Source organism: Sinohyriopsis cumingii, chromosome 15, assembly GCF_028554795.1.
Source record: "Sinohyriopsis cumingii isolate HCF-2022 chromosome 15, ASM2855479v2, whole genome shotgun sequence".
In the NCBI taxonomy this organism is placed as follows: Eukaryota; Metazoa; Mollusca; class Bivalvia; order Unionida; family Unionidae; genus Sinohyriopsis; species Sinohyriopsis cumingii.
Window position 1 is genome coordinate 92,111,327 of NC_142975.1, and position 18,504 is coordinate 92,129,830.

Sequence of the window (18,504 nt, forward strand, 5' to 3'; positions counted from 1 at the left end):
TGTGTGAACGTCATACTCGGCCCGCAACTTGGATAATTTACCATCTACAGTGTTGTAATTGATGTCAACGTATTTTTTTGTTGCTGCGTCTTCGTCGGATGTTGGATCTCTCAAAACTACTATTTTATTCCCGTTCATACTGAGTTCTCCCGTCATTGTGTCACCGGTATTTTTCAAGCGATTAGCAACACTTGCTGTAATTTGATTTCTGGTGGTTGTAAACGATACACTTCAATCCCTGATTTTTCCGCTGTCAGTCAACACAGGGATATTATCCGTGACCGCACCGAGTACTCGTCGAATTATATCATTCCATTTGATATTGCTGGTTTTTAGTTTACCATATCGATCCTGAAAAATAACAGCCTCATCTGGGTCAACTCCAGCAAGGTTCATAATATCAGCGAGTTCATCTTTAGTCGCGTACTTCGACAGATCAATGTCATCGGACTTTTTTTTAATGCCGGAAGAAGATCTTCTTCCGTAAATATCAACCATTATATAAGATCTAAGATCTAAGATCTGTTTAAAACGAATTGGTTGCTTGTATAATCATGCACGACTTTATGTGGTGGTTTGGATGATTTTGATATAGCGTTAAGTACATTAATTACTTCACGGCCGCATATTGGTGGATCTGTCATTGTTTGTGTGGGTAGCGTTGAATACCAAGCTTGCGCGTGAAGTGGTGCAGCATACTTGATAAACTCACGCGGTGGAGCTAACCCGTATGAATCAAAATAAACGATTCCACGTGGATCAACCGCGTATGATACCCAATGAGTACCAGGTCCTGAATTCGAGTCAAGATTAATGATACCTGTTTCGAATTCATTCGGTTGTTTAGGTAATTGATCTCGCATAAAAACACCTCTGAAGTCTTTTTTATTTTTAATGGTTTAGCAGCATCAAGTAAATCAAAATTTGATGCTGGAGCATCTAACGAAGTGATCCTGGAAGCCTCAGACTTCTTCCCCAACGAGATCCCGGCAATCTTAGGCCACGTCCCTTTTTTCAATATCCATTTCCTGTTGCTTTCTTTAGAACCATTCCAGCAGCGGTTCCAACAGCACATAACGCGGCTGCTTTTGCTACGACTGGAGCGGCGGCAGCTATTAACGCTGGTATTGCTGCAAGAAGTGGAAAAATACCACAGGTTTTAACTGAGTCCTTAATCGCACCCGCAGAGAGATTAAGTTTGACGCCTGTTTTTGATTGTTTTGCGCCGTTGAAATGTTTAAGTTGACGTTCTGATAATGATAATTTATTTTGACCACCCGTGATCTGATCTCGCTTTAGTGATATTTTCATTCCGCAGTTTTTTGCTGAATTTGATTGAAGGTTTTTAATCTGACCAGGAGTCAGACTGACACTAACGTGATGATATAGCATTTTATGATAAATACTTGCCACGCTCCAAATAATGATTAAAGATTTTCCACTGGTGCATCAACGACCCTCATTCGACCACTACCACCTTCAAGTAACATGGCTTTATCGCTGAGTATAACCGCGATTGCTCTGTAATCAACACAACCTGCATTTAACGTTGCTTTAAGATGTATATCAACGACAGATTGTTTTGATAGATCAAGATGCTCCAGTGAAAAATAATAAATCGGGTACAAAGTTCTGAAATCAGATTGTGATATTTGCAATCCAGTATCTACATTTTGATCACGTCCCATGAATGACATCCAACGATGATATGCACGTCCTATATGATTTTGTTCATAATTTAGTTGTAAATTTTCTGTTGGTTCTTGTTGTCCGTTTATCCGTAAAGAAATATCTGTGATACGTAGTTTATCAAATATCACATGAGAGCGAGTTTGTGAGTTTAAACGATTATGGTTCTGAAACGCAATAAAAATATGCTGTGGTGCAGAAACACCTTGTTGTGATGCTATATGCCATGTAAACTGACCGTTAACGTCAGTTTGTATACTATCTGTGCTTGTTGTTAACCATGACAACAAGGATTTACCACCTGTGTCCATGAAAGAAATCAATTTTTGTTCTTCTGCGATCGTTGGAGTCATTACCGGCATCCACAGTGAAAGTTTCGATAATACTACTTTACCAGCATCACCAATAGGTCTCCACAGAGCATCGTTATCATCACCCTTCTTGCAAAAACAACCGTGTGTCTAGCTCCAAGAATAACCTTTTTAACATTCCTACAAAATCCAAAAATACGCGATAATGGAATTGTACATGAAAAACTTCTATTGGCTCCTAGCAACATATTTGTACGCGTTGTAAATCCCAAGTTGAAATCTGGGTTAGCATTATGAACTACTGGCCATACATCAGCATCAGCGTTATTGAGATTGTTTCTTGGTCGTCTTATATTATACGGATCGCTTTCAGGGTTACCAGAATTATCTTTTACAAACATCATTGTGGGACCTGTTGATCTTGTATAATCATTATAATATCTTGCTAGACCAATTATTGTTGTAGCAACGTCGACATCTTTCTGAATTGATTCAATATTTTTTCCATCGATCATATATGTGGCGCTATCAAATAATGCCATGGTCCCGTTGTTGACAAAACCAACTTTTACTGCATCTGCGTAATTAGTATCATCCGTTTTTACAATTGTATCTTCTACCTCAATAAAAGCCTCATCGGGTAGAAAATATCTATTTGTGTCATGAATTTGTAGTTCAATTCTTCCACGTTGATCTGGTATTCGTGCGTCATAAGAATAAAACTGATAATCACGTACCGATTCATCTTTAATGACAGGTGCTTCCATGTCAAATGCTGTGTCGGACATGCGCTTGAACATTTTATTGTAATTATTTTCGTCTAACACGTTGATTACCGCGTTCGGGAAATTCCACTTCGGGAAGTTCCACTTCCTGATATCAAACTTGAAATATTATTCCTTGGTTCACCGAGTCCTTGATCTGCTAACGCTGCTAGTTTTTGATTTGCAGCCTGATTTATTATTTTGCTGACATCTACGGGCATAATTTCAGTACTTGGTAATTTTACTGGTTGTTGTTTTCGTCTTATTAATCGTGCTAGTCTATCTTTGATCGCCGAGAACACCTTACCAGCAACATTGACAATTGCACCAGGAGTTTTTTCACGAACAATATCAATAGCTTTCATCGATAATTGTTTTGCAATAGGCGCTGCTTTTGGGGCTAACCTTGTAAATAATCCCTGAATAACATCACCAAGTCCATCTCCGTAAATTGCTCTATAAATTGGTAATCGTGAGTTTACCGCTCTGACCCGTACGGATTTACGATGATTATTGTGTACGATCATCTTATTTTATTTACCATTTATCTAATCGCAGTGACTAATCATCAACGAGCTCATCAATAAGTTCCCGGTAAACGCCAATATCCATGATGCCGCCGCGAAATAATCGTTGGCAAATATCAGCTGCTTCATTAATTATTTCTGGTGAATTATTTCCGGCACGTTTTCCCCCTATGAGAACTTCTAACCGCGACACGTCATTGAGGATATTATCGGGACAAACAAAATTATTTCCCAGACCACTCCCCGTTGCTCCTTCTTCTGTTGTTTTCTTAAATAGTCTTAAGGGTGATCTTTCTTATTTTACTTTTTTAAGTAGCTCCTCAGACCTCTCAAGTTCCGACATCAACCTTTGCTGCGGTGAAGAAGATTGTTGTTGTTCTATTTGTTGCAGAGGTGGAGGAAGTTGATATGAAGGTTCCTGCTGGGAGAGTTGTTCTTGTTCTAGTTGTTTTATTTTCTCTCTATAAAGTCTTTTTACTTCTTTATCAAGATTTTTATATTCTAGATCTCTGGCTTGTTTTTTGTTTCTATATACGCGATATATCCATTTAATAAGATTACCATCACTTACTTTTTCATGACGGGGTTTTAAAATATCAGATTTATTAAATATACCAAATAATATTGTTTCGGGTAATTTTTCTCTTTTAGTATTTCTAATATCTTCGACAAACCCTTTCCTAAGTCTTGCAATCAATTCTAAGTTTTCTGCTATTGGTTTGGGTTCAAGTGCAAGTTCTTTTCTCATGTCGGCGACTTCAGTACGAAGTTTTCCAATATCTTCAAGTATTTCTTCATCGACAGGTGGAGGTTGAGCCACAGCTATATTAGTTGGAAGATCTCGTAAAATCTTTTTTGTTTGTTTGGTTCTTCTTGCCATTTTTTCAGTCTGCGCTGCAGTTTGTTCTAATACTGGAAAAATACCCTCTTTCCTCTTCTCCTCCTCCTCCTTAATATCTCCCCATATAGTTTTTTTAAACAGCCGCTGCAGCTTTCTTAGTAGCTGCAGTGACGGGCTTAAATAGTTTTTTAGTGTCTTCTTCGTACTCAACTTGTGCTTCCTGCTGCGCTTGTAGTTTTTTTCTGAATGAATCTCTAACAGGAAGAAATATTTTGATTGCTTCTAATCGTTCTCGAGCTATCCTTGCAGTATGAGATTCCGGATGTACCATTTTATTATAACATAATGATTTAATTATAGCAGCAGAGGGGGCGGGACCTCAAGTTGGTTCGTTTTTTGTAATATACTCGCCATCGACAAGTTTTTAGTTGGAGAAATAACGTGGACTAACCCAGAGGAAAACTCTTTGAGAGAACCTCTGTAGTTAGTTATTTTGATTTTTAAAGTTATTAATCCTTTATTTTTAGGAAGGCTTATTTCAGTTTTTGGACGCTTCCAAAGTCTGTCTGTTCGCCCCCTCTGCTGCTTATGGCATTTTGAATTTCGCGCTACATTGGGCTATTACCAAAAAGCGGGACTTGTCGAAAGTGTACGCAGGTTTTTTCCGGAAAAAAAAAAACAAGCAGCAGATTTGCAAATTTTATTAAACAGGTGACATCAGACCTACATATCGTCCATCAGTATCAACACACATGTGGGTGGGGGTGGGTGGGTGGGTGATTTATCTAACTAGTTTATATTCTGTAATAAGCAAATGTTCCACTGACATGTTAGTTTACATCTTGTGAGTAAAACAGTAAGCTATGATAGTTTTTGCAGCGTACATTTGTATCAAAGCTTAATATTTTCAGTATTAAGTTATTGATTATTTTATATATTGATCCTTATAAAATAGAAAATAAATTCAATTAACCCAATTAACTTCGATGACTGTTACCCAGACTTTTCTTTTGTTCATCTTTTATGACTTCAGGGCTGCATCGTAAATAATCTGTCTGCTCAAATGCCTGTCAACCTTCCAAACTGTACGTGTATATGTGTGTGCCGGCCGGGGCTGTGTCGGAAGGAGGGGGGTGGGGGGCTATAAATATGCAGTGTAGTCTCAGGGAAGGTCAGTGCACGTGACCCAAATAATCTATGTTTTACAAATTCGAATAAGTTATCTACTCTATATGAAATTAATCATAATTTATATGTGAATTGTTTAGTTCTAAAAATAATTTTCTTTGAAACATCAGGGTTGTAGAATAGGCCCGATACACTCTCTTTCAGTACTCCCTGCGGGCTAAGGGTTACTGAATAGACCTGATACACCCTCCTGCAATATTATTACGGGTTTTATGACGTAGAATATACCCGAGGCATCCTCCTCCAGTAGCCCCTGGGTTAAGGGGTATATAATAGACCTGATACACCGTCTTGCAGTACCATTACGGGTTTTAGAACGTAGAATAGATCCGATGCAACCTTCTACACTACCGTATGCGGGCTCACGAATTCAGAATAGGCTCAATATACCCGAATGCAGTACCCAATGCGGTTCAAGAATGTAGAACTGGTCTGATGCACCCCTACCCCAGGGCTAAATGATACAGAATAGGTCTGGTGCACCCTCCTGCAGTATTTCCTGCTGTCTATGGATGTAGAAAAGGGCTGATGCACCCTCTTGCAGTAGCCTCTACGGGCTTAAGGATGTAGAATACGCCCAGCACCCTACTGCAGCATCCCTGCAGCCTCGGGGATGTATAAGCCGGATAATCCACTGCAGGTCCAGGAATATAGAACAGATCTGATGCACCCTCCGGTAAGTCATATGAGGTGACTAATACACACAGGAGCTCATGTGGCTAAGTGGTTAGTTAGCCAGACCAGTGACAGAAAGGGTGCAGCTTCGAATGCCACTGTGTAAGCAGCCCAAATCGGCTGCCGTGGTAATAACCTCTTTGTGTTGCTCTGCTGTCAAACACCAAAACCAAACAAATAACATCACTATTGTGATGTAGATAAGAAACTTAATAGGCTCAGTGAATCTACGTAACCAACTGTGAAAAAAATATTTTATACCGGTATTTGTATTAACCGTACTGTTACCTCATCCCTTCAGGAAGCATGCATGTATTAATTTTGTAAAACAGCAGGACAAAAGTTTGGGAAATATGGACCCATGAACCAGAACTTTGTATTGTCTATGGGGTATGATCATTAGATCCAATTAAGATACAGTGGTTTTGAAGTATACGAGAACTATAAACAAATATAAAGTTTAAAGACACCTGTACCAGTAAACATCTGTAGATAAATAATTTGACCCTTCAACAGCAGAAAGTATTAATGACAACTGTGATGTTGGTCAGTTGGTTGTTAAAAGATGAGTGAACACATTATTGGCTATTTTACAAACAAGCAATGAAAGTGCCTCTTTCAAAAGGCACACAAAGGACATTGGTGGCCAGGATGGGTACGGCACCTTGAAGTCTGACACTGAATGAACTGAACTACCATGACTCCCAGAAAATGATGACAGATGAGAAAAATTACAAAACCACTCATTAATTGTAAAAAGCTGTCCTTAATTTTAAAGCCTACAAAAAGAAGTGATATGTCATTTTCCTTCCGAGATATTGCGTGTGAAGGATGGATATTCATTTTCATATACAAAGCACACACTTGAAGAAAGCAAGCAACTGATTGAAAGACAGGGCGAGAAAAATTAAATGTTACACAAAAATAGTATACTTAAAAGAATTCAAAAGTGAGCATTCAATTTTCTGATTTTATTATTAAATAGTATCAATTAGTAATATTCAGTTACGTTGGTATATTACCGAGTCATAACTTCTATACTGATTATCCAATATACAAAATTCTTTTCCGGTGAGAGTAAAAAAACGTTGTTATCATTCTAGCGCTGATAAACAGATGAGTATCATTACTGTCTCGATAGAAAGATTCTGACTCGAGGAAAGACACAGTTGTCAATTGTGAGCACTCTCTGAAACTACCAAAGTCAGCTTTCACTGCCAATCTAATTTACCTCCCCTGATACAAGTTTTCATCAGTATTTGCTGGAATTCAAGCAGCTGTAATGGGATCCATGACCAATACCTGTGTCTAGAACGCAAACAAATATCCAAGATTTAAATCTGAATAATTTTTGTGAATATTTGACTGATATTCGAGTATTTGTTTGTTTACGCAAGTTTGACAGCATTTTATAACACCCACCCCCCCAAAAAAACGCTCCTTGTAAATAATGTAATATACTAAAATTTGTTTTGGAAAGGAACAACACATAACCTGCTGAATGACCTGAAATTTAGATTATGCCGCACAAGGAAATCACAACGCTGAAATTCTGCATAGTCACATTTCTTGCAACATTGCCGTTTCTATTCATGATACTCTTGAAAAGATAACACATCCGATGGCAAGTTGATGAAGAACATGGCATAGGATAGAGGTCATATCAAGGTTAACAAAGGCCTTTATGCATCAGTCAACCAGAACTCAAAATAACTGTTGTCCAACATTCGTTCAGGCAGGTACACTTGTAGTCAATCCCGCAAATTATTACCAATCCTATCCCCTATCATATAACCTTGTAAAGTTTATTCCGATATAGTTTTGCATTGGGTCTGTTATTCATGCTTTGAAGCCATTACTATGGAATTACCAATATGTTTAATACTGGACACCAATATTTTCATTATTTTCTTGAAAGTAAGTAATGTAAATGTTAGTTACATACCACTAAGTTGTACACGACTCTGAAACAGAATTGTTTATTTAAATTGCAGGGGTTGATCATTTGTTGTTGCACTAAGCTTGCTAGAGTTTTTTTGCTGTGCATTTATAAAAGGTCATAGGTAGCAACCTACATTCCAATTTGTGCAGGGAAGGGATTATTTCACTTTTTCTTTCATATTTATTTATTTAGAAATCATGAACTGTTTTCTTGGGAACCCCTCTTTACTCACAGAACCAAATGGTTTACACCCAAACTTTGCTGAGGTAGGAAACTAGTTCCCAGGTAACTGTCCAGGAAAGAGGTTACATAACATTGTTTACAGAAGTCACAAAACCATCTCACACCTTTCATATATATATATATATATATATATATATATATATATATATATATATATATATATATATATATATATATCTTAAGAATAAGATATCAGTATCAATGATTTCGATTAAAACAATTATTTATGAGGTCTGAAATCGACTTTCCTATGTCATAGCAGTAAACCAGAGTGTCTGATTTTAGCATTTTATAGTCCACCAAAAAGCCAGTCCTGCCGGACACAGCAGGTATATACCAGTAAGACATGTTCCAAAGGACTGCATCAATATTGAGCAATAAACCTGGCCAAAGTGGAAAATGCTTGTACCGAGATTTAAAGATAAATATGAAAAATTATACTTGCATACATGTGATTTTTGGCTAGAATCCTAAGAAATGTGTATGTCAAGACCCCTATAATATCACTGAACCAGATTTAGATGACATAGTTCACAGCACTGGAGTGTCAGCTGTCAATACATACCAAGTGGACAAAGGAAAAAGGATGGATTTGTTACCTTTAATAGAATTTACGAATATCCTATTCAAATATACTCAATGAATATTTGTTTAGGACAATTTGGTGTTCATTTCAGCTCTACTCACATGATGTCAAACACTGTGACATACAGAAATGCTTTATGATTTGTGTGAGTTTTACTGAGGTGCTTTATAATGGGATATAAGACCATATCCATGTTATATTAAGTACAATATTACACTGGTGCTTTATAATGGGATACATGACCATGCTGTGTTTTATCAGATACCATGTTATATTGAGTTATTTTATAACGAGATCCATGACCATGCCTGTGTTGTACCAGGTACCATGTTATATTGAGTTGTTTTATAATGGGATTGTTGACCTAAACCCATGTTATATTAGATACTGTGTTATACTGAGTTTTAAAAAAAGTGAGCTTTATTACTATAACCAGGGACTGGATTAAGGAAGTAATAAAAAAAAATATGATATCCTGTAACACTGGGGTTAGCATATATAAACTTTAACACACTTGGCAATGAATTGCATACTAATGTGAATAATGTAATTCTTTCCTGACTTCAAGACTTTTTGGAGCTTAAAAATTGTACATACATTTTGTATGACCTCTAATATGAATTACAGTGATTTCAAGGGTACTAACTATGAAATTAAAAGATGTCATGAAAACTTTATGTAAATCTATCAACATATACAAAAATCTGTATTGAAAAAAATTCACCATCCTCTTCAAAGATAGTACATAATGAACTATTTAGGATTTCCATTATAATACCAAAACTAAGAATAATCAATAAATGCAGAAACATATTTATACACATTTTTGATGTGACAGTAGGCATGTTTGCATTAAGTAAATGTAAGAAGCTGACAAATCGTATTTTTATGAAAATATTTTCCACATATTTTACTCCCTCACTATAATTCCATCCATGGGAGCCATGGAGTATAGCACCTTATATTGAGATTGTGTTATAATGGAGCACATGATGCATTATAACTCTGTTTATGGTAGCTATTTAGCATTCCACCATACAGTGAGACTGGCTCAAAATGAAGCACACAATATATTATACCACTGTTTATGGTAACCAAAGAATATACTTCTATAATGAGATACTAGAAACATTACAACTATGCTTACGGCAGCTATAGAGTAAACCACATTAAATTGAGAGTGCCTTGAAGTACATGATGCATTATAATGCTATCTTTTGCAGCTATAGAGTAAACCACATTATACTGAGAGTGGCTTAGGTTGAAGTACATGATGCATTATAACGCTGTCTTTTGCAGCTATAGAGTAAACCACATTATATTGAGAGTGCCTTGAAGTACATGATGCATTATAATGCTGTCTTTTGCAGCTATAGAGTATACCACCTTATATTGAGAATGCCTTATAATGAAGTATATGATAAATTATAACACTGTTTATGGTAGCTAGAATAAACAGCCTTATGATGAAATGGGATCCATGACCGTAACTGCCTTAAAACAGGAACCATGTCCATGAATGGCATTATAATGAGGGAGTGCTGTATTGGAGACACACATATACACATACTATTGCTTACTGGATGCCAGTTACATGTATCCAATGCGGAGGGCCGGTGCCAGACCCGGCCAGACTATCTGGTGCCCTAGGCAAGGTTAGATTCTGGCGCCCCCCCTCCCCCCCGAAAATATCAATTTCAAGATTTATAAACAATATACTTTTTTTAAAAATGCACCCCCATGAAATCAGTGCCCTAGGCATCTGCCTAGTTTGCCTATATGGTAGCGCCGGCCCTGCCAATGCGATAGATGAATAAAAGTAAACTGACATAAATCCAAAATCTGACCTTTTTGTGCAATTAAGATGTAATGAAATATTGGCATTTTCTGGGGAAAATTTCTGCTTTTACAACCTGACAAAATATTAAAGTTTATGCAACTCTTTAGTTGAAGAAAGTTTCAAAATTTGCCATGTAGTTGTAGAAATAAATTAAAAATTTCATCATGGTTGACTCAGAAGATAAAAACAAACATTTACAGCCAGAGACATGCAGTTTGTAAACTGTATCATCAATACCGCCAAAGTCATTGTGCAAAAGTAACGAAACCACTGTATGTCAAATACAAGCAGCATCTCGTCAAAGTACAGTACTGTCACATGTTGAAATCTGTGTAAAACATCTGTAGTGAAAGAAACAAAATAAATTGCACTTGAAAAACTGCTTTCCGTTTATTAGCACTTATGGAAAATGCTAAATTCTACAAAAATGCAATAACGACTGCTTTCCATCAATTTTAATTACCAGCAATGATGTACTCATGTGCATTTTTAATGTGAACTTTGTGAGTAGAATGAATTTCAAGTCTAGCATGCAGACAGCAGTGCTAATGAATCGGGATTGCAATCATGTGCAGTATTTAAAAGAAACTTCATCCTTTAAGATGGAGGACTTTGTGAATATTAGTTCAGATGAATGCAGAATATTGAAAAACAAACAAAATCAACAATAAAAACAACAACAAAAAAAAACGTTTTCCTATCTGACAAATCCTGATTTCGCAGAGACTCTCTAGAGGTTGAAAATGTTTTGAACAAGTGGCAGACAAGAATTACTACAACAGATGAAATATAGCTCATTTACAATTCCCCTCCACCAACAGATTTTCCAAATCCTTGACAAAACTTCTGACATTTTGAGACAACTTTCCATTAGATGATGCTCCTAATGAACCATTCAAGATGGATCCATCTGCAAACTTCACTTACCTATCTCGTAATATTCCAGTAGCTCTGGTTCTATGCAGCCAGTCTGGACTAATCCAAACAACAAACAACACAGACCCTGATCTGCAGGTGCATTGCGAGGTAGGACAATAACTGTGCAGTCTCCAAGGAACTTGTACCCTGTTTGAAGACATGCTCAATGGACAACATGACTGCTTACTTATTTCTTAAAAAGTGTAACCATAATTAAACTGACCCTGTTTTTGCATGAGATGCAGTAGAAAACAACGTTACTACAGCTTCAGATATGCTTATCGATAAAAAGGGAATTAAATATGGCTAACATTCACCTATTTCAATTAAAAATCATGCTGAAATGTGATAATTTCCTAATTATAGTCTAATTTTTGTAGCTTAATTTGCAATGAATGATGTTACATGTTTAATTGTCTTCTTTTATCTTTGAAACAAATGTACATTAAATTGTAAAATCTGTGACTTTCTCTCATACTGTATGGTCTTGCATGTTAACATCTTTTCAGGACAACTAGCCTTTACCTGAAAAGTTTTTTTTCATACTTCTAAATAAAGGCTAATATGCCACATAGCTACTATTTTGGTGGATCAAATTTTGTGATTATGTCAACAATGCAGAGTTTTTAATATTGCTAATTTATGATCTTGTGATCACAGACACTAGGGAATTTTTAACACTGTAGAATATTCTCCCTGTACAAAAACGTGTCATGTTAGCATGCGTTTAATTATACTGCTGTTTTTTTTATATGCAGTGTATTTGAGCATATTATGCATAAGCAAATTGGTCACACTGCGACATTTATAATGCATTCAAATTATGCCAAATATTTTCATTTCAAGCATTTAGCCTGAGGTTATCAGTGTATGGCAACTGCTTTATTCACAGCCCATGTTTTATAATGGCACACTCGATCAATACAAACTATGTTAACAATGTTATTCCAGCTGTTCCATGTATATTTGAGATGATAATCCTTGGTACTTTGTGAGAACACTCACTTGAATATCACCATGTAATTAAACACACACTATATTATTCCTGGTCACTTTGATGCATTCTCAAAGACATCAATAATATCCTGATAATTAAGGTTCAGTCTGGTATCGAAAATTTTTGTTTTGCATTATTCCCGAAATATACTACTAATTTTTAAAAAATATCAGGTAGTTCCAAAGCAGGGAGCAAAAGGGAATTTCCTAATGGTTCTGAAGTACAGTCTGGGGCCTATGGAATTATGAAAATTTACACACAAGCTCAACGTAGAATTTTTGGAATAAAAAGAGAGAATAACAATGCCTGGTTATTAGTGAGCTAAGCACATTACATTTGAATGCTGTACAGCAACTGATAAGCATCAGAAAGGCTGAACTGTCATACAGCAGTTGAGTTGAATTGTTATCAGTCAGTTTAACTAAGCACTGGAAAGGTTGAATTGTCCTAAAGCAGCTTTTAAACACAGCAAGGATTGAATTGTCCTAAAGCAGTATTTAGACATGGTGAGGACTGAATTGTCCTGAAGGAGCTCATAAGCTGACTGGGAGGGCTGAACTGTCTTATAGCAGCTGGTAAGCACTGGGAAGAATTAACTATCATAGGGGAGGTACTGAGTAATGTCAAAAATCCTATGGATTGTCCTGTTGACTTTGAATTTGTTCTTTACTGCTACAGGGTAAGATAATTTAATGGGACAAATTAATGTCCATAATTTGCACTGATTATTTCACTGTGTTGTGGTAGCAATGGCCACTGGTTGTAAAAAAACATTAAATATGCACCAATTAAAGTGCCTTTACAGCCATGCTGTAAACAACAACAAAGAAAAAACAACTCTGCCACAAAAGGTATGAGTTGTGAAAATATCATCCCGATGGGATATTACCCCAAAATACCCATACCCCCAAAACCTCCATCATAAAATAAACTTGCAATCAGATTATAATTAAACATGAGCATGAAATATTTGAATATTAGCCATTCTTTAACATGTACATTTCTAATGAACATGAGATTTCAAATTAGTAACTTTGATAAGCACATGAATATCATTATCACAGGCATATTAAAATAAACAGTATGTATATAGAAAGTCTTTACATGGAATCTGATTACAAAAAGCAAGGAAAATTATCTATTGCCTGTAGACTGGGTAACAGTTCTCATTAAGATTCCTTGCAGTTTCATTCAGAAATGTGAAATGAATGCTGGATAACCAGTCTGTTACTAAGTCATCTGGAATCAGATCTTGTTGACCTGACTAATCACACTCCTATCCTGCACTCCTGGATTTGAATAGTCAGCACTTTGAGACAATCTGTTGTCTCATCTGCACTAGGCTCACACCTCACTGAAAAAAAGACAAAGTATATTAAATTTTCAATTAAAATAAACTAAATATTAAATCAAAATAAAATGTGAATTGTGAAAAATCACTATAAATAAATAAAAGGTGTATATTCTGTTGTGAAATCTATATTATCAGGACTGGTTAAATTTCTAATTTAACCAAATTCATAGTAAAGGAAATCTATTTTGTCCATTCTTTTTCTATATAAATATATATGTAGGTATGCATGCACATGTGTAGGTATGTGTAGTTTAACTGCACAATTCTGGATATAGCGTAAAGAAAAAGGTTGAAAAAATGTAAACATGAGATATTTAGGAAGATAAATCATTTTGAATAAAGTAAACAATTATTCCAAAGATAAGAGATATTCATTAAGATGTTTAAATTCTTTCAAAGGTATATAAAATAAACAAATAAAGGTAAAAACAAATAGAATTGTAAAGATAGAGAACAAAAGTAAATCTGATGATCTCATTAGTCATTAGGTCTTAATCATTCTCATAATCATTGCAAGATAACAAATTTCAATCCACAGTAAAGATCAAAAGTACTAGGATTAGAAAGCACACGTTTTTGAGAATTTATATAGAAAACAGAAACTACTGTGATACATGTTTGGTTTGGCATCTTACAGGAAAACAATACCAGTTGCTTATTTTGAGCCATGGCAACTGAAGTAAACTGCCTTGCCCAAGATAACACCAAAGAAAGCCGATCAGACTGAAGTTTTTTAAGTCCACATCATTTTTGTTGCAAGTCCAGTATGGTAACAAGTCAGAAAATATGCCTCCTTCCTACATTATTTGCCTCTTATAACATTCAGGGGAGTTCATCAAATCTATTGCACATGCCCAAGTACATGGGGTTGTATACAGGGAACGTTGGAAGCATGTGATGGTATTTTAGTTCTAAACGGACAGCAAGTGGCAACCTCTATTTTCTGTTTACTGTCAGAAACAAGCAAAGTTCAAACAGATGTTAACTAGTGTTTGTAAGCTGGTAGTCAGAGATCAAGTTCAAACAGATGTTAGAGTTTTGTAAGCTAGTAGTTAAGAGATCAAGTTCAAATATATGTTAGTGTTTTGTAAGCTGGTAGTCAGGACATATAGTTCAAACAGATGTTAGTGTTTGTAAGCTGGTAGCTAGAGATAAAGTTCAAACAGATGTCAATGTTTGTAAGCTGGTAGTCAGAGATCAAGTTCAAACAAATGGTAGTGTTTGTAAGCTGGTAGTTAGAGATCAAGTTTAAACAGATGTCAGTGATTTGTAAGCTGGTAGTCAGAGATCAAGTTCAAACAGATGTTAGTTTCCAAGCTGGTAGTAAATCAGAGACAGTTCATACAGACGTTAGTGTTTGTAAGCTGTTAGTAGTCATAGTACAAATCAATTGTTCTGTTGATATGAGACCATGAAAGATGCTAGATATCTGTGGCACAAGTCAGTATTTGCTTGGTATTGGTCGCTAATGTTAAATCATTATTTTCATGAGTTACTATTTTTTGTGGAATTAGTTGGTGCCATAAACTGGAAATTTAAAATCTATTGAACAGTTATCCTTCTGTGAAAAAAATGCAACCCTTCCTCAAGCTGGACCCCTTACTCAAATTTAAGTACCAATCAAGCTACAATTCTGTAAAAAGCCACAACAATATCAAAATAAATAAATGAATTCACAGTAACCTGTGAAAATAGGTCACAGCAATCCAATATTGGTATATGATCCACTTTCTTTTCAATATGCATCTTCAGTGGTACTTAGGAGACAACAAGTATAAAGTGCTCAAAGTCAGAAACAGACACAGTTTGTTTCAGTGACATTTATAAAGTTCTAGAAACTAAGTCACATTTTGTCATGTACCGTAATTGTCAACAATGTGCAATAACTATCTTTAAGGTACTGCTAATGTCTGTAATATACAATAAATGTCTTTAATATATTTTTGAATGTAGGTCTCTGTAATACACTGTAATTGTCTGTAAATTACACCATAACTGTAAATGTCTATGATATACTGTAAATGTTTGTAATACACCCTAAATTTAACTGTCTATATTGTAACTGTCTGTGATATACTGTAACTGTCTGTAATATACCCTAAATTTAACTGTCTATATTGTAACTGTCTGTGATATACTATAAATGTCTGTAATATACCCTAAATTTAACTGTCTATATTGTAACTGTCTGTGATATACTGTAAATGTCTGTAATATACCCTAAATTTAACTGTCTATATTGTAACTGTCTGTGATATACTGTAAATGTCTGTAATATACCCTAAATTTAACTGTCTATATTGTAACTGTTTGTGATATACTGTAAATGTCTGTAATACACCCTAAATTTAACTGTCTATTTTGTCACTGTCTGTGATATACTGTAAATGTCTATAATATACCCTAAATTTAACTGTCTATATTGTAACTGTCTGTGATATACTGTAAATGTCTGTAATATACCCTAAATTTAACTGTCTATATTGTAACTGTCTGTGATATACTGTAAATGTCTGTAATATACCCTAAATTTAACTGTCTATATTGTAACTGTCTGTGATATACTGTAAATGTCTGTAATATACCCTAAATTTAACTGTCTATATTTTAACTGTCTGTGATATACTGTAAATGTCTGTAATATACCCTAAATTTAACTGTCTATATTGTAACTGTCTGTGATATACTGTAAATGTCTATAATATACCCTAAATTTAATTGTCTATAACTGTCTGTGATATACTGTAAATGTCTGTAATATACCCTAAATTTAACTGTCTATTTTGTCACTGTCTGTGATATACTGTAAATGTCTATAATATACCCTAAATTTAACTGTCTATTTTGTCACTGTCTGTGATATACTGTAAATGTCTGTAATATACCCTAAATTTAACTGTCTATTTTGTCACTGTCTGTGATATACTGTAAATGTCTGTAATATACCCTAAATTTAACTGTCTATATTCTAACTTTCAATGATATACCATAACTGTATATAATATGCCATAACTACTGATAATACATGGTCACTATGTATTTGTGTTGTACTGTAGTTATTTGTAATGTTCTGTAGTTACTTATAATGTACTGCAGTTGTCTGTAATACACCATACGTGTATATATTATCCTGTAATACACCATACGTGTATATATTATCCTGTAATACACCATGCGTGTATATATTATCCTGTAATACACCATACATGTATATATTATCCTGTAATCCTGTAATACACCATACGTGTATATATTATCCTGTAACACACCATACGTGTATACATATCCTGTAAGTGTAATTTTTCATACACATTATTACATGCATATTTTAAAGTGTAGGTATCAGATTGAGCCCATGCATGAACTTCTGAAAAGAGAGTATTTAATATTTAGCAATAGAAATAACTCCATCAACCTTCACAAGGCCCAACCATGGATACTTGTACAACACAATGAAGTTATTGCTGCATGAAATATAGTTAAAGGTAACCTACTTTTGGCAAGTGGCTATTTTATCCAAAACGATGTACCCATGAGCTGAGTTACATGACTCCCTAACCAACAGTACAGTAAAAACTGAAGTAAATAACTTAATCCAAATCAGGGAGAGTGAAATGAAGGTTGCACTGACCTACTTTTAGTAAACTGATCTTGTATACATTTAGACATATCCATATATCAGGACTCCATCTATGTGGGCAACTGTACAGGATAAAATGACCACATCTGACGTATCCATATATCTCAGCTCTATGGTCATCTGTGCTAGAAAAACCAATTACATCTGGATATATCTAAACATGACAACTGTTGTCATCTGTGCAGGAAAAACAAATTACATCAATTCTGGACATATCCATACATGACAACTCTGAGGTCATCTGTACTAGAAAATTCAATTACATCTGGACATATCCATACATGACAACTCTGAGGTCATCTGTGCTAGAAAATCCAATTTCATCTGGACATATCCATACATGAAAACTCTAAGGTCATCTGCACTAGAAAATCCAACTAGAAAATCCAATTACATCTGGACATATCCATACATGACAACTCTGAGGTCATCTGTACTAGAAAATCCAATTTTATCTGGACATATCCATACATGACAACTGTGAGGTCATCTGTACTAGAAAATCCAATTACATCTGGACATATCCATACATGACAACTCTGAGGTCATCTGTACTAGAAAATCCAGTTACATCTGGACATACCCATATCATTTAAGTTTTAAAAAAATAAAAAAAAATTCACCATCAAACTTAATCCTGAATGCTATGTGCTATCACTGGGAGAACAATTTTTTTAAAAAGAAATCATCTTGACCCATAACCCCTTTGGGATGGCCCATGACCCATTGGGATGATCCATAGACCCTTTAAGATGACACATGACCCATTGGAATGACCCATGACCCTTTAGGATGACACATGACCCATTGGGATGATCCATAGACCCTTTTGGATGAATGCAAGTGTAAATTAAGCTATATTCCATAATCTGAAGAATGTGAAATTAAAAGATATGAAAATAGAAAAAAGGTAAATGAAAGATCTCTAATATATGTACTGAGATTAATCTAGGTTGTGGACATCTTTATAGATGGATATACATCAGTGA

General features: G+C 35.2%; 1 protein-coding gene across 5 annotated transcripts in view; it reads right to left on the reverse strand.

The window, feature by feature from the left end:
* Positions 1–10,983: 10,983 nt before the first annotated feature.
* Positions 10,984–18,504, reverse strand: part of LOC149782311 (pleckstrin homology domain-containing family G member 5-like) — a 416,669-nt gene continuing 409,148 nt past the window's right edge. For all 5 annotated transcript variants that reach the window (XM_089933695.1, XM_089933694.1, XM_089933693.1 and 2 more), the window contains one exon: positions 10,984–13,875. In XM_089933695.1, coding sequence (XP_089789821.1) covers positions 13,866–13,875 — 10 coding nt within the window. In that variant the 3' untranslated portion in view covers positions 10,984–13,865. The remainder of the gene's footprint in view (positions 13,876–18,504) is intronic.